Genomic DNA, 26,197 nt, shown 5'->3' on the forward strand with positions numbered 1-26,197 from the left:
TCATGCGATAGTTTTTGCGTAGGACTTCATCTATGCCGTTCATTGTTTCTTCTAAATCCTTTTTACTCTCGGCTAGAATTACTATATCATCAGCAAATCGTAGCATCTTTATCTTTTCACCTTGTACTGTTACTCCGAATCTAAATTGTTCTTTAAAATCATTAACTGCTAGTTCCATGTAAAGATTAAAAAGTAAACGGCGATAGGGTACATCCTTGTCGGACTCCCTTTCTTATTAGGGCTTCTTTCTTATGTTCTTCAATTGTTATTGTTGCTGTTTGGTTCCTGTACATGTTAGCAATTGTTCTTCTATCTCTGTATTTGAACCCTAATTTTTTTAAAATGTTGAACATTTTATTCCAGTCTACGTTATCGAAAGCCTTTTCTAGGTCTATAAACGCCAAGTATGTTGGTTTGTTTTTCTTTAATCTTCCTTCTACTATTAATCTGAGGCCTAAAATTGCTTCCCTTGTCCCTATACTTTTCCTGAAACCAAATTGGTCTTCTCCTAACACTTCTTTCACTCTCCTCTCAATTCTTCTGTATAAAATTCTAGTTAAGATTTTTGATGCATGACTAGTTAAACTAATTGTTCTGTATTCTTCACATTTATCTGCCCCTGCTTTCTTTGGTATCATAACTATAACACTTTTTTTGAAGTCTGATGGAAATTCCCCATTTTCATAAATATTACACACCAGTTTGTATAATCTATCAATCGCTTCCTCACCTGCACTGCGCAGTAATTCTACAGGTATTCCGTCTATTCCAGGAGTCTTTCTGCCATTTAAATCTTTTAATGCTCTCTTAAATTCAGATCTCAGTATTGTTTCTTCCATTTCATCCTTCTCAACTTCCTCTTCTTCCTCTTTAACACCATTTTCTAATTCATTTCCTCCGTATAACTCTTCAATATATTCCACCCATCTATCGACTTTACCTTTCGTATTATATATTGGTGTACCATCTTTGTTTAACACATTATTACATTTTAATTTATGTACCCCAAAATTTTCCTTAACTTTCCTGTATGCTCCGTCTATTTTACCAATGTTCATTTCTCTTTCCACTTCTGAACACTTTTCTTTAATCCACTCTTCTTTCACCAGTTTCCACTTCCTGTTTATAGCATTTCTTAATTGCCGATAGTTCCTTTTACTTTCTTCATCACTAGCATTCTTATATTTTCTACGTTCATCCATCAGCTGCAATATATCGTCTGAAACCCAAGGTTTTCTACCAGTTCTCTTTATTCCGCCTAAGTTTGCTTCTGCTGATTTAAGAATTTCCTTTTTAACATTCTCCCATTCTTCTTCTACATTTTCTACCTTATCTTTTTTACTCAGACCTCTTGCGATGTCCTCCTCAAAAATCTTCTTTACCTTCTCTTCCTCAAGCTTCTCTAAATTCCATCGATTCATCTGACACCTTTTCTTCAGGTTTTTAAACCCCAATCTACATTTCATTATCACCAAATTATGGTCGCTATCAATGTCTGCTCCAGGGTAAGTTTTGCAGTCAACGAGTTGATTTCTAAATCTTTGCTTAACCATGATATAATCTATCTGATACCTTGCAGTATCGCCTGGCTTTTTCCAAGTGTATATTCTTCTATTATGATTTTTAAATTGGGTGTTGGCAATTACTAAATTATACTTCGTGCAAAACTCTATAAGTCGGTCCCCTCTTTCATTCCTTTTGCCCAGCCCGTATTCACCCACTATATTTCCTTCCTTGCCTTCTCCAAAGCTTGCATTCCAATCTCCAACTATTATTAAATTTTCATCTCCTTTTACGTGTTTAATTGCTTCATCAATCTCTTCGTATACACACTCTACCTCATCATCATCATGGGCGCTTGTAGGCATATAGACGTTAACAATCGTTGTCGGTTTAGGTTTTGATTTTATCCTTATTACAATGATTCTATCGCTATGCTTTTTGAAATACTCCACTCTCCTCCCTATCTTCTTGTTCATCACGAAACCTACTCCTGCCTGCCCATTATTTGACGCTGAGTTAATTACTCTAAAATCACCTGACCAAAAGTCGCCTTCCTCTTCCCACCGAACCTCACTAATTCCTACTATATCCACATTTGTCCTACCCATTTCCCTTTTTAAATTTTCTAGCCTACCAACCTTTTTTAAGCTTCTAACATTCCACGCTCCGACTCGTAGAATGTTATTTTTTAATTTTCTGGTGACCCCCTCCTTAGTAGTCCCCACCCGGAGATCCGAACGGGGGACTATTTCACCTCCGGAATATTTTACCAAGGAAGGCGCCTCCATTATTGCTATGTGAAAATGCAGAGAGCCACATTTTCTTGGAAAAAAAGCAGCTGTAGTTTTCCATTGCTTTCAGCTGTGCAGTACTCAGAGGACTGAGTGATGTTGATACGGCCGTTTAAGTCGTCCTGACTCACGCCCCTAACAACTACTGAAAGAGCTGCTGCCCTCTTTCAGGAATCATTCCTTAGTCTGGCTCTCAACAGATACCTCTCCGATATGGTTGCACCTTCAGTCCAGCTACTCTGTATCCCTGAGCACTCAAGCCCCCTCACCAACGGCAAGGTCTCATGATTCATAGAGGAGGCATTCAAAAGAATGTAGTTTTAAATAATTTACTTTTTATAAATTTATATATCGAAGTATAAGAATGCTATGTAAAGAAATGAACTTCCATTTTAATTTGCGGTAAAAGTTACTAACAAAAAGTTAATTATTAACACTTTGCTATTCTGGATTCATTATTTGACTCATGAAAAACATATTCTGAGCTTAAATCTGGCCAATTACTCTCCTCACATTTCAAGTAATTGGTTAATTTAGATGAACCATACTAAACTCTTCATCTATGAGTTAATGAAGGTGAACATGAGTTTGAACATGAGCTTCTTGTTTGTTGGATGTAACTACTATAGTTTTAATGAGATTTCTTTTTTTTGCCAATAATGTTAATGCTTACAAAAATTTTGTGCATTTAACCAAAAATAATCTTTCAAGTTTTATTCTAATTCATTCACACATTGCCATTTCCAAGTTTTGGGCAAGATATTATCAATCATAAAAAAAGTCATGAGTATGTAACACAGATAAAATAGGAGTTTTACGGACATAATTTCAACAAATTCTAATTTTTTGTAGGTTTTGTTTTTAACATGTTAAATTTAAATAATTACGTGAATAAAATTAATTTTAGTTCAAAAACTCATTAATCTGATGTCTGAAATTTGGGTGTGTAATGAAAATCTACTTATAATATAATGCTAACAATTTAGTTTACTTGTAGCAAAAATTTAGATAAAGGAAATATGTCTTTAAAAAACAGAAAACTATATTCCTCAACTTGTTTTCCAGCATCTGAACAAAACATAAAATTCTACCTCTCCTAGTAATTCATTATTTCTCTCATTACTTTATTTATTTTCTCTTTTTAAAAAAAAAAAAATATTTTTAAAAATTATTCAATAATCATCATCAACAAAATCAGTAAAAAGTTATACAAATTAGCAGATTCAATTTTATGCTAAAGTATTATGGCTTATAAGTACAGAACATAATTAAAAACATATGAAATTTGCTATAATATCTATATTTTTGTTTTTAAAAAAATTACCCAAAACTACTAATAAAAATTAAAAAAATATTTTTTAAAAACAATTTCCACCAAACTTCTCATTTATAGAAAAAAATTGCAAACTTGGATAAAAGAATTAAAAAAGTTTATAGAAATCCTGTTTTAAGAATGAAAGGGATGTGTTATTCCCTAACCTATTAAGGAAAAAAACCTGTTCCTAATTTAAAAAACTGTGTCTCGTTAGGAAAAAAATATATATATATAAACTGGCAATTAACAGATGCAACCTTACAAATTGCTATATTTGAATGGTAAAAAGTTTATAAAACTACCATTTGTAAGGAAATGGGGTAATGCATAAGTCCCTATCCTCTTGCAAAATATTTCTAAAGCAAAGTTCTTTCATTTTCAAGTCTTATAACACTCTAAAAAGAAAATGATTATATCAGCAAAAATGTTAATGACATGATAGAAGAAAAAATTTTTTTTTCAATTTCATTTCTGTACTTAAAAAAAAAACTGTTAATATTTTTGTATGCTCAATAAAATGTTGTCTTTTTTGCAATTGTTGAAGTATTAAGAAAAGAAAGGTAAAGGTCTGTAACTTAACACTAGTGGAATATTTAGTAATATTCTACAATAAACGAGGTGGTATCTTATCTTTTTTTTCTTTTTAATATGCATATAGTTATGTGAATACAATGCACACAAGTACATTTATTCATATGACTTAAGAAATATTATATACATATTATTTTATGTTTGTATTATATTATTACTGAATGTTGAAAGCAATTATCAGTAGTCAAAAAATACTGAATTATTTATATTTCATCACTAACAATCTAACCCTTCTGAAAAATGATTTTTTTTTATTCGAGGCTGAAGAAGACTAGTATCCCAAGTATCTTCTTTTACTACCATGAAGAAGCTGGACCTTCATGTCTTGCTTCTCAAGTAAAACGTAAATATTAACCACTTACTGGTTTTTGATGAGATAACTGTTTATTAACGACCTAGATGAAATAACTCAAGTCATCCACTTTTTTGCTGAGAAGTGCCTCTGACGAAATAATTTGTCATTATGAGCTGACCTGTGTTTTATTGTTTTCTGCTAAGTTACTGCAATGTGTATGTCTAATTCCATTTTTATGCTAATTTTAACAGTGAAACATTAGCATATCGGTTTTTCTATTCTGTATGTCTAGTTCTGTATCCTTCTGAACAGCAGTTTTCAGTTGTTGCATTTGTTTTCTTTGTTTTGATCATTTCTTAAGTTGTGTATGTGTTAGTTTTATTATTTCTTTATTGTCATTCAGACAACATTTCTTTATTGAAATCAGAGGTTTCAGAACTATGTTTTTCTTTTATCGTTTTCATAATTTTACTATTATTTTCGTGTAATTTTCAGTCATATTTTCATTTCCAATTGTTTGCATCTGTGGATGTGACCGTATGTAAATAAGAAACAACATAGTTGTTTACTATAACCTAACTTTAGTAATTTTTTTTGAGAGCAAAAAATGTTCATGTTATATGAATTACTTACCAGTTTTACAATATTATAGCTATAACAATTAGGTATTAAGTGATCTTAAGTTAGTAAGCTAGTGATCTTTATTAGTACAAAATGGTCTGTACATCATGTGTAAATGATAAATGATATAACTGAATTTTTAAACATTATTTTTTAGATTGCATGATAAGAAAAGTACACATAAGTCCTTAAATTAGTTTTTTGTCATTTCATTACACAGATAATAAGGCACAGAATCAGTGCATGGCTGAATGACCATGGATTGACTCTAGCCCTCAGCAAAACGGAAAAAGTGTATTGATACCTCCTCACCCTGTGGGTCGGGGACAAGGTTGTTGAAACTAAGATAGCTGTGAAGTACCTCGGTATGATGGTTGACCAGAAACTCAGTTTTGCTGAGCAGCTTTGGAAAGCCACCGTTAAAGCCGCAAGAGTCATAACCGCTCTCTGCCGGCTCATGGCGATGTTGGTGGACCAAAGGCCAGCAGACGGTGACTGCTGATGACCACAGTGCATTCTGTCCAGTTATACAGGGCAGAAGTGTGGGCCCAGGGATTAAGATTTGAGAGAAACCATAAGCAGTTCATGCAAGTGTTACGCACCGCGGCCTTACAAGTCGCTTCCACGTATAATAGGACAGTTTCCCAGCCTCCCGTACTGGTGGTCACCAAGCATTATACCCATTGCTCTTTTGACAAGGGAGTGCCAGGTGGTCTACAGGAGGTGACAGGCAGGCGAATACCCGGAGACCATCATCGCCAAGGAGGCACGTTCCTCGCCTGGCAAGACACCTGGGACCATGAGACCAGAGAATGATGGACCGCAAGGCTTATCCTTCTGCTCAGACCGTAGACACAACAGCAGTATGGAGAGGTAGAGTACTACGTGACCCAGTTTTTAACAGGTTGTGAGTATTTCCTTGCTTATTTCCATGCTGTAGGGAATGGGCTTCCATTCGCTAGCTAGCTAGGAACCAATCGTCTCCCGACTGCCTCTATTGCCTTGTGTAAAGGAAGACATCAAGCACATCTTTTTCAAATGTGCTACGTGGACGGCAGATCTCAGATCAGTGAGCCCCAAAACATAGTCGCAATGGTGCTCTGTGACCTGAGCAGCTGGGAGAATGTAGCTCAATTCATCAAGAGCATTCCCAGGACCACAAAGAGCGACCTGGATAGTCCTGAGACAAGTGAAAATTAAGTAGCGGCCTTCTCAGGCTAAGATAGGAAGACTCAGTCGGAAATAATGTGGTAAATGGTTCCAGGTCGAGTCCTGACAGAAAGGAGGGTGGTTTTCCTGGCGGAAAGGAGTAGTCTGACTAAATTTTTACTGAGATGCTAGGTAATGTGATAATCATTGAGATGCGTAATGTGACAATTATATGCCACACAATTCAGGATTGCCATCATTACAAATATAGTTGTTATTTATATTGTTCTTATTATTACATGTAAATGTTGCTCAATCAGTAAAGCATATTTGCATAGCTAATCCATTATTTTCTTTTAACCATTGGTAGTAATTGATTCAATGATAGCAGTTACATTCTTTCTGGTGTACATGGAAAGATGGTATGGAATCTATAATTGTTCAGATAATTTTTGTATGCTTGTTGGTTGTTTGTGAACTTCCTTGCATCACAGGAACTTGATAATAATATTCCCCAACAGCTTCTTTGAAGGTACCAATTGCAATATCTATAGATAAAATTTACATTTCTGTATTCCTCATTTGTGAATGTATATGACACTTTTCTGTGTTATTCTGTCAAAGTAACAAATGACTAATTTTAATTTTAAAGAGCAAAAACTAATACTGTAAGAACAATAACTAATGTACCAAAATTACTTATAAAATATATTCTAATTTTTATTTCCTTGTATGAAGTAAAGGAAGTATTCGTGAAGTGATCGTGAAAAATTTTGATTTTCGGATTTCAACGGAAATATCCATTTTGACTGGTTTTGGCGTGACATCTGTATGTACGTACGTATCTCGCATAACTCAAAAACGATTAGTCGTAGTTTGAAATTTTGGATTTAGGACTGTTGTAACATGTAATTATGCACCTCCTCTTTTGATTGGAAATGACTGGACCAAAAGTGTCCAAAAAAGCCCAAAATAAAAAAAAATTGGATTTTGCACTTTTTCTTAGCTGCAGTAATTAAACCTAGTATATAGTCAAATAAAATTTTAATTAATGAAATATTTGTATCTTACAAGGAGAAAGAACATTGGTTTGAATCCAATTTCATCCCCTTTTTTTAACTTAAATATATTGATATATTAATAATTTTATTGACTACTGATTATAAAAATAAATAATAATCCAACAATAACAATAAAAAAAAATGAAAAAATATCAGATGTTATTAGTGAAATAAAATTTTATGTACTTTTCATTTTAAAAGAATGTGTATATGTAATTAATTAGGCATACAAGGAAATCATTTGGTGTCCACATCAAATTTTTATTTTGTATTGAACTTTAACTTAATTAACAAGAGTACATTACAAAATCATTACAGTAATGTTAAAAAACATGGTATATTTTGAAATGGGACACAGACCATTAATATTATATAGATCATCACTCCTAGTCGCCAATAATGGCTAAATAAACAATTTAGTACAGTACAGTAAAAAGGATTTTTTACTTATTTGTAGTACAAGATGTTCAGAATGTTTTTATTGTTTAATTTTTTATTAAAGTGGATTTTTTAAAATTCTGTTTGGTACTTAATTACTTTAATTATACTAATTTTCCTGAATTAAATTCTTACAGATTTTATCTTAAGTTTTATTTGGTTATTAGAAATTTAACAAAATAAATTTGTGCCAAATCTAAAAAAACATTTTTTCAATTTACTTTTTGAATTTTACAATAACTTTTTTAAAACTTTTGGAGATACTATTCTGTGACCCTTTTTTTCAATTTTTCATATTAGATTGCCTATAAAACACTACTTTTGTTAAATAATTTGGATTTTTGGAGTTTTAATAGAGCATTATTTGACAATTACAGCAGAAATATTAGAGAACTCTTTTGTTGGCTATAATTCAAAAACAAAACATTTCCAGACCTAGTTTATATAACCCACCGGGTTGGTCTAGTGATGAATGTGTCTTTCCAAATCTGCTACTTTGGAAGTCAAGAGTTCCAGCGTTCAAGTCCTAGTAACGTCAGTTACTTTTACACGGATTTGAATATTAGATCATGGATACCGGTGTTCTTTGGTGGTTGGGTTTCAATTACCCAAACGTCTCAGGAATGGTTGAACTTAGACTGTACAAGATTACACTTCATTTACACTCATATATATCATCCTCATTCATCCTCTGAAGTATTATCTGAATGGTAATTACCGGAGGCTAAGCAGGAAAAAGAAAGAAAGACCTAGTTTATATAAACTTATTCATTAATTTGATAAGAGAAATACACCTATAAAGAATGGCAGAAACCTCCTAAAATATGTGATATATAATAGTATTTCATATAAAAAATTGGATTTGGTTTATAAAATAGACTGTCATGTCAATATAAATAACTGAAGAATTGTGTACATTAAAATAATATCTATTAATAATTAATTTTTGGTATCGAAAATAAATAAAAAAATAACATGTACAGTAATAAACCTCATATCTGGTCTAATCTATGTCAATAAATAAAAGTTTAATTTAAAAGAAAGATGATAATTATGAAATATGAACTTTAATTAGAGTATTATAAATAAAAACAGTGAAATAATAAGTGAAATATAAAAAAAATAGAATATAATATTGATGTAAGAATTAAAAAAAATAAATAAATTAGAACTTTTATTGATAAAGAAACAATATCATTAATTTGGATTCAACAAATTTTCAGATTCAGTTTGGTTACGCTGAACTAGTTACTCCAAATTCAGTTCTGGCTCATGTAGATTAATTAATTTAAGAATAAAACTTCATGGCCATAATGCAGGGTATTCATGGCCATATTTTGGCAGGGAAGAAGTAATTCCTCATTCTGAACTGTTAAAAAACAATTCAGATTGTGTCAGCATTAGTTCAGTCTTTAATTAAAGATCAGGCTAATCCTCCAACTGGCCATCATATATGTGTTAATCATTATTAAAATAGCCCTGAACTTGCTGAAGATCTGCTACAAAAACAAATGTTAATCACAGCGACTGTCACGCTATGTAGCAAGAATATGCTTAAATTTAAGTATAATAAAATTGAAGTGTGGCAACTTGTATGTGCACAAGAATAAAAGAAGGCATCATTGTTGGAAAGACAAAACACCTGCAATGGTTTTAATTGTAAAACACAAAGTCAGTAGGCTTCACGAGGTCGATGTTCCCAGCAAATATCCAAATAAACCATCCACTAAAAACCAACTGCAGTGGTAGATTACACCAAGCATATTGGAGGTATGGACCACAGTGACCATTTTATTCCGAGTTATCAGTTTTTGAGATGAACAAAGAAATGGTACTGTAAAATGTACTCTACAAACACGTACAGTAACGTGACAATAAACCAATGTCTCACAAGCAGTTCAGATACAAATCAAGCCAGATACAAGATCTGGTTAAAGAGAGAATTAAAAAATTTCACAGAAAAGTTTAGAAAAAAGAAAACCTGGAAGACCATTATGAAAAGCCCCTTGGAGCAACAACTGGACTGAAAACCTCATTTTATTGAAAAAGCAGGAATGGGGATCGACTCACTGTCATGTTTGCTACAAAAATAAAATATGTAAAGAAACTGTATATTTTTGCAATACATGCCGTAAACAAGCCTTATCTATACCCAGATAAATATTTCAAAATCTGCTATACAAAAACAAATTGAAAATTTGTTTTCTTTTATTATTTATATTATGTAATTGGTAATTTGTAATGTTTTTATGTTCATAATTTCATGATGTTTATTTCATAATTTGAAATTTTGAATTCCCTACTAACAAAACGTTTTTAGTTTATACTTGTAACTAATTTCTACCATTTTATTCATGTATCAAAACATTTTTTCTCAAACTCTTTTTGTATTTGTATTTCAACAAACCGTTTTTTAATTTGTTATTTTTATTATAAAAATAACAATTTTTGACATTTTTGTAATAATTTTATTACTAATTTTATTTGTACTTTTTCCTTTAAAATGTTTATATCTTTCCACAGTTTGCTTTTATATCAGTTTATAACATTGCATGTGTAAACAACTGAATAAATGTACAATTACAAAAAAATATTTCACATTAACCAAAATAAACTATAGCATTAAGATCTCATTTTTATTTTAAGAGCCGATTACGGATATATCCACAATGCTGTAATCCCATCTAGAGCTTAATGTGGATAAATCTACCTAACATTTTTTACGCTACAAACTCAACAAAAAAATTATCGATTTCAAAATGTCATACTTCTTATTTATATGTACCATTAAGCGAAAAAATATCAAAACCTACTGCAAAAAAAATACGCTTCAGTGCAGCCACATAGATATTGGCTGAAATATTAAGCCCGCCCACAAAGGGTTAATTAAATACTATACTGAAAATTTCGTTCCAGAGGTGCTTTCAAGATTGGAAAAAGCACTGACATAAATGTATTATATCTGAAGGGTGAGTACTTTGAAGATGAAAAAAAAATATTGATGAATAAATAAAGATTCTTTGAGAAAAACTAAAACTTTGCAATTTTTTTTATCAAACCTCATATAAAGGTGTTATATAAACACCATACTTCTCTAAGCAAAAGGTATTTACTTATTGTTGTCTTTTTTTTTAAGAAGTCCTTCTGCCCACAAAAAATGCACAACAGCTCTTCTAATGAACACTCCTTAAGCACAGTCCTAATTTTTAAACTGAGATGTACCTAGCAATTCTACTACATGAAAATCATCCAGCTACACTGTGCTGTCACTCAACAACAGCTTTAAGAATTACTCACTGATATTTTAAACTATTCTACATCAGTGTAATCTACTTACTGAAAAATTAATTAATTGATTAAATTTTTTTCTATTTTATTTTTCTTAATATTATAACAAAAAATGTTGCTTAATGTTCAATCAAATCTATAAATCTATGGTTCTCATTTAATTTATACACTTTTCTATTTACTTAAAAAAAAAAAAAAAATATTAAAACTGGGTACATCTATCTTTAATTCTAAGTAATACAGTATATTATTAAATAAATGCTTATAAACACTATGTACTGACCGAATCCTTTTCAACACGAATTTCTAGAGCTCGTCGCCAAAGATCTATACAGCACTGGTATCGAAGATCATCAGCATAAGCAGCACCACGATACATCAACCTAAAAAGTGTATCTTTATGATGAGGACCAAGAACTCGTTCACATATGAGTAAGCTCTGCATTCGAATAGCATCCAAATCATGTGCAATATTACGAAGCTCCTCTTCTGTAGTGAATTCTTTTGCACAGTTGAATGCAGGTCGAGGTGGCATCACTGGTCGTTTTGGAAGTGGCACACCATTCACACCATGAGCATATCTTATTTTTGTTGCTATCTGCCAGTGCATGAGGGTTATCTGCATAATTATAAACATATAAACATTCACTAAATAACTTAAGTAGAATTCAATTCAGGAAAAACTATTTTAAAATACCACCGCAGAAAGTTAATTTAACAAAAAAACTCTCATCTTAGCTCAAGAACAATTTATGAGGCCTAGTCAAATTTGTAGACTTTTTAACAACGTATTAGATTTATACTATTAGTAAATAGTCTTTCCTTAGTTTTCTTTACAAATTATCCTTAGTTATGCTTTCAATAAATTTCTCAAGATTGTTCAAAATTTAAATTTTACAAAAATCATTTTTGCTTGCACAGGGTTCTGTGGATCGTACAGACAATCTCATTGTAACTAGACAACATAGTAAAAATTGTTAATATATAAATTATTAATCAGAAAGACTTCAAACATGTAAAACAAGTAGATGGGCAATAGAGTAATTGTATTTTTATATATCTCTCTACCTCTCACTCCCTTTCTCACTCGCTCTGTATTTTTCTCAAGTTGCATGAATTGACAGAAATCCAGTACCTTTAAAAATGTATATAAGCATTTACTATTTTAATACATTTTTTCGACGGTAAATATGCCATTTTTAAACTTTGATAAAAGAATCCAAATTGGGAAACCTCAATCAAAATTTCCTGAAAGACATCCCTCTAATTGATGGAGTATCCAAATCAACCCTCAAAATCCAGAACGTAAATAGTCTGGATAATCCTGAACTGAAATGGTATCAATAGCAACAACTGTAACAAATCTAATAATGTAGGTGTCTTTTTAAACTTCACGCTTACGTTTACATAAGTAAATAAAATGTAAAAGAAACTTTATAACTATAGCACTTACGTAATTCTGAAATTAAAATATTTTTTTTAATATACATTAAAAGGTGCCATCTTACACTGGCTAGGTACAGGTAGCAAGATTTATCTGCTGATTTGAAAAATTTATAGGTGATATTAAAGAAAAATCTGTATGGTGTTCTACGAGCAATTATAGATAAGTGATAAATCATTAAAAAGAAATATTGGTGCGTAGATGAAGATGTAAAGATTTATTAAGTGAAAAACAACAGAAATTTTTCATTGAGAGATCAATTAGCAAGGTTTGTTGTTAAGGTGTTACACATGTACACATAAATCCTTAAAAGATATTCAACAGATATTCTACTGCTGTTGTCTGGTGTTGATAGATGTTTAATACTATTATTCTTATTTTACAATTCACGAAGAATGTAACAAAACTATCAGGATATTTTCTACTGGTGAAAATAAATAAGAAAGTTCATGTAAACATAGGTCTGAAAAATACATCAAAATATGGCAGATTTTATAGAAATTATATAGAAAAGAAACAAGACACATATACAAACAAGATTATATGTTGAGGGACTGCATTTTGTATGTTGTGAATAATGATTTCTGAAAAGCTTGGGAATCCTGCATTGTTAGAAGTTTCCTCTATGACCCAGTCAGGCTGGTAATCTTGAGACAAGAAGGTGTGTCTGATTCTTTGTTGTTCACTTTGTGTTTGTCACCTTTGTATGATTGCAAAGTGAACACACACTGAGAAATTTAGAGAAATGGGATTGATAAAGGACTATGAGCAAAATAGTAGACTATCAGTATTTTACAAAGAAAAACTGCAAGACATATCAGCTGCAATGTAACGTAAGTCCCAACAAGTTCATGCAAAAGTTGACCCACAAGAAAAACATCAGTGTAGCAGCTGAACATAAGGTAGTTCATAAGAACTGTCTCATCTTATATTAAGTGAAAGTGATTTAAAAGTTATTGCCCACAGACTGAAGAGAGTAAATTAAATACTGTGAATGGTTTCAACAGTTTCCAGTGGACAATTCTGACAATATTTTAGACTACGTTTTCTGTACTGATGAGGCACAGTTCAATTTATCATGATATGGACGCGCGCGCGCGCACACACAGAGGGGGGAGAGAGAGATTCACATTTAAGGTCTCCCAACAACTTACTTGCCATACATGAAATTCTTCTACATGACTGGGGTATTGATTGCAAGAAACAATAAATTAGACTTGCTATTGTGAAATCATTAACCAGTTTATAGGAGAGCTAACTGAGGATGAGATTAATAATGCTTGAATTCAACAAAATGGTGCAACTATGCATTCAGCCAGGCAGTCCATGAAGTAACTGCAAGAAATGTTTGGAGAAAGAATTATTTTTCAGGGCTTGCGGCCACCTTGTTTTCTAGACTTAATCTCACCAGATCTTTACCTTGGTTATACAAAAAGTAATGTTTGTCAAGAATATTCCCACAGCCTCCAGGAACTTCAAACTATTTGTGATTTTACCAAGAACATTCCACATGAACAATTTGTGAGAATCTTCAAGAACAAGAAGAAACATGTGCAGATACTTCAGGAAGTTTATGGGATGTTTTTTTATTTCTGGATGACTATTTCCACTACTACTGCACAATAAGTCAATGTTACAAACTGTACTAGTGCACAACAGGTGCATAGTTATTTTTTGAACATACTGTATATATTTATTTTATGTATTCTGTAAAATAATTTTTTTGTAAAAAAGAAGTTTTTAAAAAAATGAAAATATTCAAGTGAAATAATTTTGTTAAAAAGTCAAGAGGAAATAATTCATAAAATCATAGTTGTTTCTTTATTCCCCCAACATTACGAACTAGCACTAGTAGATTGTAACTCTTGTATATGAACGTGTCAATGAATAAATTTAAATAATATACAACAGTTACAAATGGTACCACTAGATTAAATACAGGGCAAACATTATAATTACTGTGAAGTCATTATGCTATGCACTTATTTCATTTACTGTCTACTATTTTTACATGCTGAAGATGATCTTTTACTTGATAATATAACCACTGCATTTTCAATTCTGATACTGGTGTTATCAACTGGGTGTAAAGTATAATATTCTAGGAAAATAAAATATTTAACAGAGGTCAATAATCTATACTATGTAGTTCATACAAGGATTAAAAAATTATGAATATTATCACAATAAAATATACAACCAGCATTTTTTACATATGATCCTGTGGCAAGCAACAAAAGACCATGCTCTATATAGTGCACTTCATAGTGGTATGAAAAGTCCCGAGCAAAAATAAAAACCACTTAATTTTTTTAAATAAACCTTTTTTTATTTGTCAACATAGTTCCCTTTTAAGCTTATACATTTCATCCAATGCTGCTCCAATTTGTTGATCCCTTCCAATATGATTGTTCCAACTTTGCAAAATAGACATTTGTTCCTGTAATCACCTCCTTGATGGAATGAAATTTCCTTTCTGCCAGCCATTTTTTCATGTTGAGGAAAAAATAGTAGTCCAAAGGAGCCAAATCTGGAGAATAGGGAATACGGGGAACAATTTTAAACCCAACTCTATCAATGTTGCAGCCACAACTTACAGAGAAGTGAGCAGGTGCGATATCATGATGGAAAAGAATTTTTTTGTGGGCCAATACTGGATATTTTCTTGCAGCTCTATTATATTAAACGATCTAATGTTGCATCATATTTGCCTGTAATCACTAAAACGTTTTCTAAATAGTTGATGAGGATTATCTCTTGAAAATCCCAAAATATAACCATAATCTTCCCAGCCAAAGGAACAGCCTTCAACTTTTTTGGTGCAGACTCCCAGCTGACAACCCATCATTTGGATTGTTCCTTGGTCTTGGACATTTGTGGTGTATCCATATTTTGTCTAAAGTGATGAAATAACACTTAAAATCCTGTGGATTTCACTGAAGAAGCAGCTATTAACCACTCACGGAATACCCCACTTCTCATCAACTGTGAGCAATCATGGTACCCCCATCTTGCAAACAATTTTTTTATCTTATGATACTTGATGAGAATAGAAACACTTTCTATTTGTTTCCTTTATATGCATAAAATAATCAGTTAATTGTAGAGTTAATATTTTTCTCTTCAACTGTGAAAATTATCTGATTAATGTCTTGTGATGAAATATAATGTATTACCGATTTAAAGCTGCTGGTCCACAGAAAACTTGAGCATTCTGTGTCCATTACTACTCTGTTTCTTTGTGCACCATGTGCTTTTCAAGCAACCATTTCTATTTCCTATCTTAGTTTCACACTTTTAGATTCATACATACTAACATATCTATTTGTTCTCTATAACTCATTTTTAAGTATTTCATTTTCAATCTTTTTCTTATTCTCTTTGAGCACATAACTTACATAATTTTTTTTTTCTAACTGAATGTCAACCCTTGAAATTCTTGAGTTTGTACTGGTTTCCAGTAAAATAACGCTCACGTGAAACCCAGTAAAAAACTATCTGCCAATTTCATTGTTTAAAATAATGCCCATTCACTTCTTTGTCATGAACTATTTTTAATCATCATATTATACTATTTTAATCATCATATTCTCCAGAATATCTTAATGCGCAATCCTTATGGTCACAAGATATGATGAAAAATCTTAAGCTAGCTTAACTAGTATCCTACTCTGAATAGATGTTCAATTGCCTGATGTTTATTTTTACCTACTGGGATACTCAGCAGTCGCCCTCTTGCAAATTTTGTTGGTAGGCATTACTATGCATTAACACTCCCATATGCCTGAGCCAAAGCTTTTGTCCAGTAAGAAGCTTTTTTCAACTATCTAAGAAATAACATTTTTAAGTTTAAATACACTGATGAAGAAGTGTGCACCATGAAAGCACTAATGTAAACATTTTTTAAAAGAAAAATAAGGAGCAAGTGATTTTTTTATTTTATTTGTTATTGCAATATTTGAAAACTAATTAAAAACAAAGGATGTAACTCTGGAACCTGAAACTTTTTAGGAAAGTAATATACTATAAAAAAAAACTACATCCAGAAAAAAAATTGAAGGTGTATCTTCAACATTTTTAATTTTAAAAAAGAAGGTTTTGATTTGAAAACATTAACATTTACCAATTTTTTGTTTATTTACAGATAAGTAGGCCTACATATATACTGAACAGAAAATATTGTACATTTTAAGGTCTTTAGTGTGGTTTTTGTTTGAACTGAAAATCTTTAAAAACAAAGAAGCTAAGGTGTTACACACAAACCTCTGTAATATGAAAAATAGGCTGATACATCAATATAAAATGGTCGCTCAAAAAGGCTGAACATTTTAAAAAAAATGAATACCTGTTTTCAACTCTGAGTATAGCACAATCTTAGGTGAAATAATTTTTAAAAAATTTGACAGCAACCTTTAAAAATTAAATTGGTTGATTTGATATGGACTGACCCTAATAAGTATACAAATATTAAAGTGCCAAGACAAGAAACCATTTGGAGCATTTACTTAGCGAGCTAAAATGGTATCGCTTTTTACCAGCAGGTTTCTCATGATTTTTGAGGTTATAACTTTTTTATTAGTACAATACACAAGAAACTTTTTTATTTGCCATAATCATCTACAAAAACACTGCAAGTTGGGCAAATTTGAGATTTTTATCACCAGACCCATCAGTTATTTGAAGCCAAAACTGAATTTTTTTTAATAAAAACTAGTTTTGAAAAATTCAAAAAAATTTAAGGATAAGTATATTATCATTAATATTATTTATGGTAAAACATATACCTACATATAAAAGAATAATTGAAACTGTGTATGCCATCCCTGCCTCTTGAAAAAAATTACCAATAGTGAAATTTCACAGTTTTTCATGTTCAACTTTGTTGGTCATTTTCTCATAGAAAGACGAAAGATAGGCAAATAAACCACTGGACCAATCTTTTACATTGAGAAAATATGATTAAATTGCTTTTTATTTCATCCTTCCAGCACCAGTAGTTTTTTGTTTTTTTTTCCATAAACTCTTACAATCACAAAAATAGGTGTGCACACTGTAACAAAATGGCCACCATATGTAGACTGCTTAAATAAAAAATTTAAAAAAAATAGTTTTAAGGTCCTGAAACATGTAAGAAACAAGTGGGCCAATTTCAATTTTTTTTTTTTGAATTGGTCAAGCAACCACTTTTCGGTCACTACAAATGGATTGACCCTACACAGATTATGACTAGATATTAAATGCATTTCCATGTAAGTGGGAGGCAATAATTACAAAAATTGTAACAAAAATATGCAGTTAGAAAACTTCAAGTTTGACTAACATTCATTTATGAGTTTATTGTGGAAAAGTTCCCATACCCTGCAAACTATTGAGATACTATATTAACAAATAACAAAATTGAAAAGGGAAAAAGTTACCTGAGTGTCGGTGTGCTCATCTAGAAATGTGGATCCAAGCAATTCATGTGCATCTGCAAGACGTTCTGGTGGATACTGTATTCGTTCAATCAGGTAACAAAATATCTGTAAAGCACCCTTCAAACAGGCAGTTTGCAAAGCATCATCATTGTAACGGCTTCTGGCAAATGGGTCAGCTCCATGATCTAAAAGAAGTTTAGTTGTTTCAAACCTATGTTCTTGAATAGCATAATGAAGGGCGGTTTTGTTTTGAATGTCTCTAGCATTAACTGAAGCACCGTGTTCCAACAGATACACACATAATTGTACACTTTGAACAGAATTTATCAAACAAGTTCCACCATTATAGTTTGTTTTAAGAATATCTGCACCACATTCAACAAGATAAGACACAATATCCAAGTGCGTCATAAAACAGGCACTTCGTACTGGTGTTGAACCAGAATCGGACACAGCGTTAACATCAGCACCATGTTGCACTAAACATCGAATAACAGGTAACTTTCCAGACACAGCTGCACACCATAAAGGTGTAACATGGTGTACAGATCTATCATCTGGTACTTCATACAGACCACGCTGTTCAATATCAGCATTACAAGTTACTATTAAATATTCAACAATTTCTACATGTCCACGTTTACAAGCTATAAATAAAGGGGCACAACCATCCTTAACTCTGCACACTATGTCTCTCCTATCGTTTATATTATACCTCTCCAATCTAGTCCTCAAGGTATATGACAGCCTTGCTCCTGGGGCAGCATGCTTGCACTCTTGAATTAAATCATTAAATAAAACATCTTTTAAATTATTCAAATCAACCTTCCCGCAACTCAGATCAAGATCTTTATTAAACCACATGTTAACTCTTTGTTTTACACAACTCCCTACTGAAATTATGTAAACGTAAACGAGTTTGAAAATACGTTGAGCTATATTGCCATAAACGAATATCAAACTAGACCTAAAAGTAAGTTTAACGTATGCAATCAATTTACGTACAATATCAATGCTTGAAATAATTACCATAATTTAAAAAAACACAACCATACTTCACTAGAGTAATGACATTGCTACCAATACAATAATTAATCTATCACCGCCATCTTAATCCACCAGCAACCCTAGTGTCAGCCACCGTAATCAACGTTTGTAATCTTGACTGTTCTCATTTAGCCTGTCCTTGGTCAGCTGATCGACGGTGCTGCAAGATCGTCCTGGCCTATAATTTGGTTTAATTTTTTTTCATGGAGTACGAATAAATTGATATATCTTTTATTAGCTGCTCGTAAGCATAGATATTTACAAAATTTGGAGCTTGCTATTAAAATCATATCACGTAGTGTAATCTGATTGCTATGTAGCATCTTCACTTTTTGTTAACCTAATTATAAAAAAATAATCATGTTAGTATTTTGTATTCGAATGCATTGATGATGGATTGTTTTTTTTTTTAAAAACAGAATATTTTTTATCTTCTCAACAAAAATATTGGCAATGTTACCTCTTGCATCCGTACGTGCTGATTGGCATGGTAGTTTTGAAATTTTTTAAATAGATTTTTCTGTGAATTGGATAAGGTATTTTTAAGACCAAAAAATACCTTTATCGTGTTTTTTTTTTTAATCTTATTTCTACTCCAACCGTTGGTTTCAGCAGTTGGGTTTCTTTTGTAGAGAACTTTCTCTGGCAGTTTCGTATTCTTTCCAAATAACTTTATTGGAAGATTTTCCTAACGAAAAATTACGATGTCTGTAATCAATATTTTTCATTCTTTTGTTGTCATTTATGGTTAAAACTGGTTTTGTAACGAAATGTTAAATAAGCGTTGATTATCAAAACATTTATCTGAAAAATATATTAAAAAGTAGAAACCTGAGCAAGAAAAAATATTTATTTTTTTAATCCCCGTTAATTTACAATTTATTACAATTCGTTTAGCTCATCCTATATTTTCGTAGGTAGTTGTACATACCTCGCTTCTACAAATTAAACTTTTCATAGAAACCAACGAACTAGTTAACAAAATAAATTCTTTTAAGTAAAACAAGTTTAATTAAATATGAGTAGGAAAACTGAGCAGCATATAATTTTATGTAAACAACACACACTAATTAAAATATTTTCGACTATTTGAAAAAATAATTAATTTAAAAAAACTTTAAAAGTGACCGACACCGTTAACAACCTCGTTTCGAAAATATTTCTCAAGTTGATAGGGTAAATAATAAAAAGTTAGTTTTAAGTGTATGGATAGTTAGATTTACCACCCTTAACATTTGAATATTCTTCCCACACTGAAAATCCCTCAATTACATAAAAAAATCATTAAAATGAATTCAGTTGGTAGGTATTATAGTAAAAAATTTCTCTAAGGATGAAGGTACATTAACCCTAACCTTCTGGTAAGGATAGAGTTTTGCCATGCCCAGATAATATCTCATTTAGAAAAAAATTCATAGGCTGAAGCAGACGTTAAAAAAAAAATAAAAAAAAATAGGAGTTTGCAGAAACTTAAATGAACCTTGGTTTTTTAATATTTTTTTCAATTCTTATTTCAAGTGGCATTTCTGATGGCATCATTTTTTGATAAGCCAAAAAACATGCACCAATAAAACTTCAAATACACTTTAAACCCATTTGAGGTGTAGTACCATATTATATTTTACTTATCAGATTCTTTTTCAAAGATTTAACAAAACCAATTTACCAGTAATGGTGACAACCAACTCAGACCTATAATACAAAGTTGTTATTATACGAGATTGTGCTATGACTCATACCCATGTTGCAAAACTTCTTTTGAGAATTTCTTGATCAGAGAAAATGTATGACCACAAAATCTATGAATCTTACAACACCAGATTTTATTGTTAGAATAAAGATGTTGAAAATATTTTTTTTTTTCAACAATCCTCTTACACTTAACTAAAAACTAAGATTGAAAGAGGAGATTTCAAATATCACTTAATAAGTATAATGAAAATAAGCTACAAATGCTGTAAAACTGGAAGAAATTTGCATCCAGGTTAGATGAATAACATAATTTCAACCTTCTGTAAATTTTAATGAATTCAATCCAGAATTCATCAGTGGATAGATTCAGATCTGTGTTCTTTATCAGTATTTTGTTTTTTAGGTTCAAAGGCTACATCTTAAAAGTTATAAGGTCAATAAGGATTGGCTGAAGAGGCCATCTTAAGTATACTGAGTATTTATAAAAACCATTTAAAAAATTCAGGGGATGGTCCCCTACATATTAAAACAAAAAAAAAACTTTTATCAACATATGTCCACTTAAGAGTATCACCTAATTTACCAAAGTAAATTCAGTAGATTTCACTTTTACAAAATATGACACTTTGTATTTTTACATAAAAATTATTTTTCAGTAATGAAAAATAGATTTTTATTAATTTTATTGAGTTGAAATTTTGTATACTGCTAGAGTTCCTAGAGTTTTACCTGTATAAAAATAATGAATCTGATCTCTCAATCCATTTTAATATGGAAGGCAAGCAAACTATTTAATTGGTAATATCTTTGCAACTGCTAGTTTATTTAAGGGTTATGTTACAAAGAAAAAAAATGTTAAGCATTTTATGACAAATAAGATAACACCTTATTTATTCAAATCTGTTCATAAATAACAAAGTTATGGCAAAAATTCATGAAGAAAGCCACTAGATTAAAAAATCAGTTTCATTCCCTCAAATAAAATTAAATAATTCAACATGATCTCAGTTGGAACAATTTTATTAATGTTGTCATGTAATAAATTATAATAATTTAATAATACTGAGAATATTTCAATAAAGTAAAATATAATCAAAATTATTAAATTATTATAATAATAAATAATATTAATATTGACAAATAATTTGCATTGAAACAGATTTGCAGTTAACAAGTGATTGTTGTAAATGTAAATAAAAACTAATTCCCAGTAGTCTTTTACTACTGACCAAGTGAATACATTGATCTGTGCTCTACAAGTTAATTAATTATTATTTTTACCATTGGCTTATTCACATGGCAAGTAATGTGAATCATATTTATACTAGCTTAGAAGTGGCTGATATGCATTTAATATATGATCTTGCATGTTGCAACCCTCTTAAGACAAGACAGCTGTATCAGGAACACTTTCCCAATTGAATGTTACTTTCTCACATAATGTTTTCATCCATTAGATGGCTCAGAGACACAGGAAGCCTAAAAGCTGAAAATGTAGTAAATTATGACAACCATTTTCAATATGTACACCCAAATTCGAGGATGTGAGATTGCTGAAATATCTAACCTCCCGAAAAAAGTAATAGGGAGCTAGTCTTGGAGTTTAATGTTAGTAATGTAACAATTTGTAAGGTTTTGCATGAGCAGTACTTACATGCCTATCACTATCAGCAAGTACAATCTATTTTACTTCGAGATTATACTTACTGTGTTCAACTATGCCAATGGCTTATCTGAAAATATATTAATCTGAATTTTTTGAATGATATTTTCTTTGCTGATTAAGTCAAATTTACAATATCAGCCATTCACCCATTCACATTCACATTAGTCAATTGAAAACTCTCATGCCATTTCAAAGAACTGTCACCAATATCAGTTTTCTGTAAACATTCAAGCTGGTATTCTGGGTGACTACTTATTTGCCTGAAACACTCAGTTATGAAAGATATTTATATTTTTTGATGATGGACCTTCCATTTTACTCAAAGATTTGACACTAAACACATGCAACAAAATATGATTCATTCTGGATGGGGCTCCGGCTCATTACAGATTACAAGTTGGAGATTACCTAAATGAGGCATATCCAAACAGATGGAGTGGTCGACCAGACCCAGTATCATGGTCTGCAAGGTCCCCCCCAATCTCAATCCTCTTGTTGATTTTTTCTTTTAAGGCTATTTAAGGACAATTGTATCCACATCCCTGTGGATACCATAGAAGAATTGCACACAAGAATTCTAAATGGGATTGAGAGGGTTCATCAGACTCCTGGCCTCTTTGAAAGAGTCTGGCAATTAATGAAAAAACTCCTGTTTGCATAAATTTTGAATGAGGGCTACCATTCTGTACAGCTACTATAGTTTTCTATCTGGTTGGATAATTTATTGTTATTAAATAAATTTTAATTAAAAAAAAAGAAAAGTTTAATAACCAGTATCCATTTGTTAAATGAAAAGCATGTAATGCAAATTATTCTTTGATTTTATCATTTTATCATTATTATAATATTTTAATGATTTCAATAATATTTTATTTTATTTTGTGATATTTTATTTTTATTTTGTGATAGTATTAAATTATTATAGTACATTACATGATAACATTAATAAAATTATTACAGTTAAGATGTGTCGAGTTATTTAATTTTATTGAATTATTAAAATTTAAATTTTTATTAAATTGAAATTTTAGTTTAAAGTGACTCACTTTAAGAATTTTTGCTATAACTTTGTTATTTATGAACAGATTTGAATAAATAAGGTGTTATTTTATTTGTCATAAAACGCTTAACATTTTTTGTACAATATAACAATAAAATGAACCAGCTCTTGAAAAGATATTAACAATATTAAAAAGTTTACATGGCTGCCATTTTTAAATGGACTGAGAGATCAGATTTCTAACATTTCTGAGAAATACATTTTTATGTTAAAAATATAAAATGATGGATAGCTGGAAAACTAAGTGTTTCCAGACATATGTTGATAAAAGCTTTTTCTTTATTTCAATGTGGTGGACAATCCCCTAAATTCTTGAAATAGTTTATATAAACACTGTTACAAAAACAACAAGGCTGTTATAATAATTATTTATAAATAGCTGGCCCATCTAGCCAGAACCTGGACCCTCGGGGCTCAGATCAGTCCAGGCGAATCCCAGAGTCAACTCAGGAGCTCCTTGGGGCCAAGGGGCCTGGCCCATGACTGCAGAGCTTGCTTCAGACATCATTCCCATCTACCCAGAGAACTCCACCCTGTGGATCCCTGCACTGTACGTTATCCTCTTGGTTGTGAAAGTAATAGTGATAGTGTTCAGGCTTTATTGAAACCTGAAAAATAAACTAAATTAAAAAAGATAGAATAATAGTAACTATGATAACTAAAGTACACACATCTTTGACGACAAAAAATTCATAACTTATTTCTTTACCATGGTGGCAGAAATATAATAATGAAGTAAAAGGATTAATCTATTACTTCCTTAATGAATATCTTTAATTCACAACTTCACCCTCCTTGAGGGTGAAGAAATAATGAATATTTTTAATATCTTAACCTTCAAGGGAGCTATGTCCTCGGTTGATGGCTTAAAACCTTCTCTGAGATAACATAAATGTATCCTCCAAATTTGAAAGTAGTCGGTCAGCTGGTACTTGCGTGATGTGATAACAAACAAACTTTATATATGTATTTCTGAATAACCGTAATCTGTTAGTTCAAGAGTATACCTGATGCATGCAAAAGTTAGGCTTCAACCTACTAACAAATGCACCGTTTGAATTTTGAAAATCGAGGATTGTTTGCAGAGATATATAATAGCATCCCATTACACCTCCCAGAATAGTTTCCAGGGGCACCCTGTTTATTACCAGTTGATTGTGACGATTGGTCTAGCCTCCCATGAGGTCCTCACATATGTCACCTCTCTAGCCTCACATGCTGTCCCCACGGAAAGCCCATTATTGTTAAACAGAAAGTTTTTAATTTATTTAATTTTATTTTATTTAATGTAAATTTAATTATATTATTTTTGTAATATTATTCATTCAGTTGATTCGAATTATTTTATTCAAACCCAGCTCACACAGTGATAGAGACTCACAGTTCATTAACGTTTGTGCTCAACTGGCAAATCTCCATTCCTACATATATATTTTATTTTTTTGAGGTGAAAGATATCTAAAAACCTTCTCAGTTATGCCAAGAAACAATGGTAAAAATTTAATTATATTGATAAAAAAAAATAATAAAACAATGAATAGATGTACATTTGAATAAGCTCTTGTATACATAGAATCAACCAAAGAAACTTTCATACATACATTTACACGGTACGTTAAAATTTTCAAACTAGTTAAAACATTACTGCATAAGTTGTAAAGGGCCTTATGGAGTGTGAGGAAAAATATAATGATGAAATATCACAGACTTACTGGTTTTTTTTTTAATAGCAGAAGTTAAAACTTTAAAATAATTAATTTAATTTAGCCATCTATGGTTTCACTGAGTGAAACCATTAAGAATCTCCCATCCAATTCTACAGTTTTAAAGTATCACCTTCTTACAATGATACTTAAGGTCAACAAAATAAACTAAAATGCCATCAACATGATGATTGGCATTTACTCTCTTTTCAGCTTCATAAGTGTCTTTTGTTTGAACAATTCCAGTAAGATCAGACATCCAAGCAGCGATATAATTTGATGCCTTTCTTGGTGGAACTGGCAAAGAGAGATGATTCCTCATCAAGGGGATATCAGATTTTCCATTCTAAGTGGTAGTTAAGGGCCTAAGAGAGTCAGAACTTCTGATAAAGTTCTAAGTTAAAATAATAACAATACCAGAGCATCTGTCAATAGTGTATAGCTCTGCCAAGAATTGGTTGTAATTAGTAGGAAGAATTCATGTTTAATTTTAATGGACAAAAAAGACCACTTTTGGATAAAACGTACAAAAAAGAAGTCCTTCTGACAAAATAGTCTGTTCTAGACTTACTTGTGTAAAGACATGTCTCAACCAATATTCTTGTGACTGATTCTTTTAGGAATTCAATTAGAACATTTTTTTCTGAAAATAGGATGTCCATATGACATGTCAAGTGTAGAAAAAGTCATAAAGAGATCTTGTATAGGATTTTTGGATGCCCTCCCTGAAGGGTAAATTAATTTTATTTTTCACATCTTCAGCATGGATTCCTAATGGTTTTGAATGAGACCTCATTATATTAAACATATTTCTCAGGGATGTTGTGTAATAAGTTACAACAAGTTAATGATTTTTATGTTGAGAAAAGCTCAACATATTAATTAAATAATAAAATCATTTAAAAGCTAATGAAAGAAGACCATTTTCAGCATGTAGAAGACTGTGTGACAAGCTTGTCCAGAATGCCAAGTATTGAAACAGATTACAGGATGGTGAATGGCATCAAAGGCCTTGAGATAACAACCAAATCACCACATCAGGGTCCTTGAAGTATATTACATTAAGGGTATGGTGAACTTCCTTGCAGAGAAGTACAACACGCAGTTGTATTCCAT

General features: G+C 31.3%; 1 protein-coding gene across 2 annotated transcripts in view; it reads right to left on the bottom strand.

Annotated features, from left to right (window-relative positions):
- m-cup (ankyrin repeat protein mann-cup) overlaps positions 1–19,182 on the bottom strand; it is a 66,057-nt gene extending 46,875 nt beyond the window's left edge. Inside the window, exons 1-2 of one of the 2 annotated variants that reach the window (XM_075382331.1) lie at positions 17,914–19,182; positions 11,336–11,671 (exon numbers count right to left, since the gene is read on the bottom strand). In XM_075382331.1, coding sequence (XP_075238446.1) covers positions 11,336–11,671; positions 17,914–18,945 — 1,368 coding nt within the window. In that variant the 5' untranslated portion in view covers positions 18,946–19,182. The remainder of the gene's footprint in view (positions 1–11,335; positions 11,672–17,913) is intronic. The other variant, XM_075382330.1, reaches the window with a different exon arrangement.
- Positions 19,183–26,197: the final 7,015 nt, after the last annotated feature.

The sequence above is a fragment of the Lycorma delicatula genome, chromosome 1 (assembly GCF_047948215.1).
Source record: "Lycorma delicatula isolate Av1 chromosome 1, ASM4794821v1, whole genome shotgun sequence".
Taxonomy (NCBI): domain Eukaryota; kingdom Metazoa; phylum Arthropoda; class Insecta; order Hemiptera; family Fulgoridae; genus Lycorma; species Lycorma delicatula.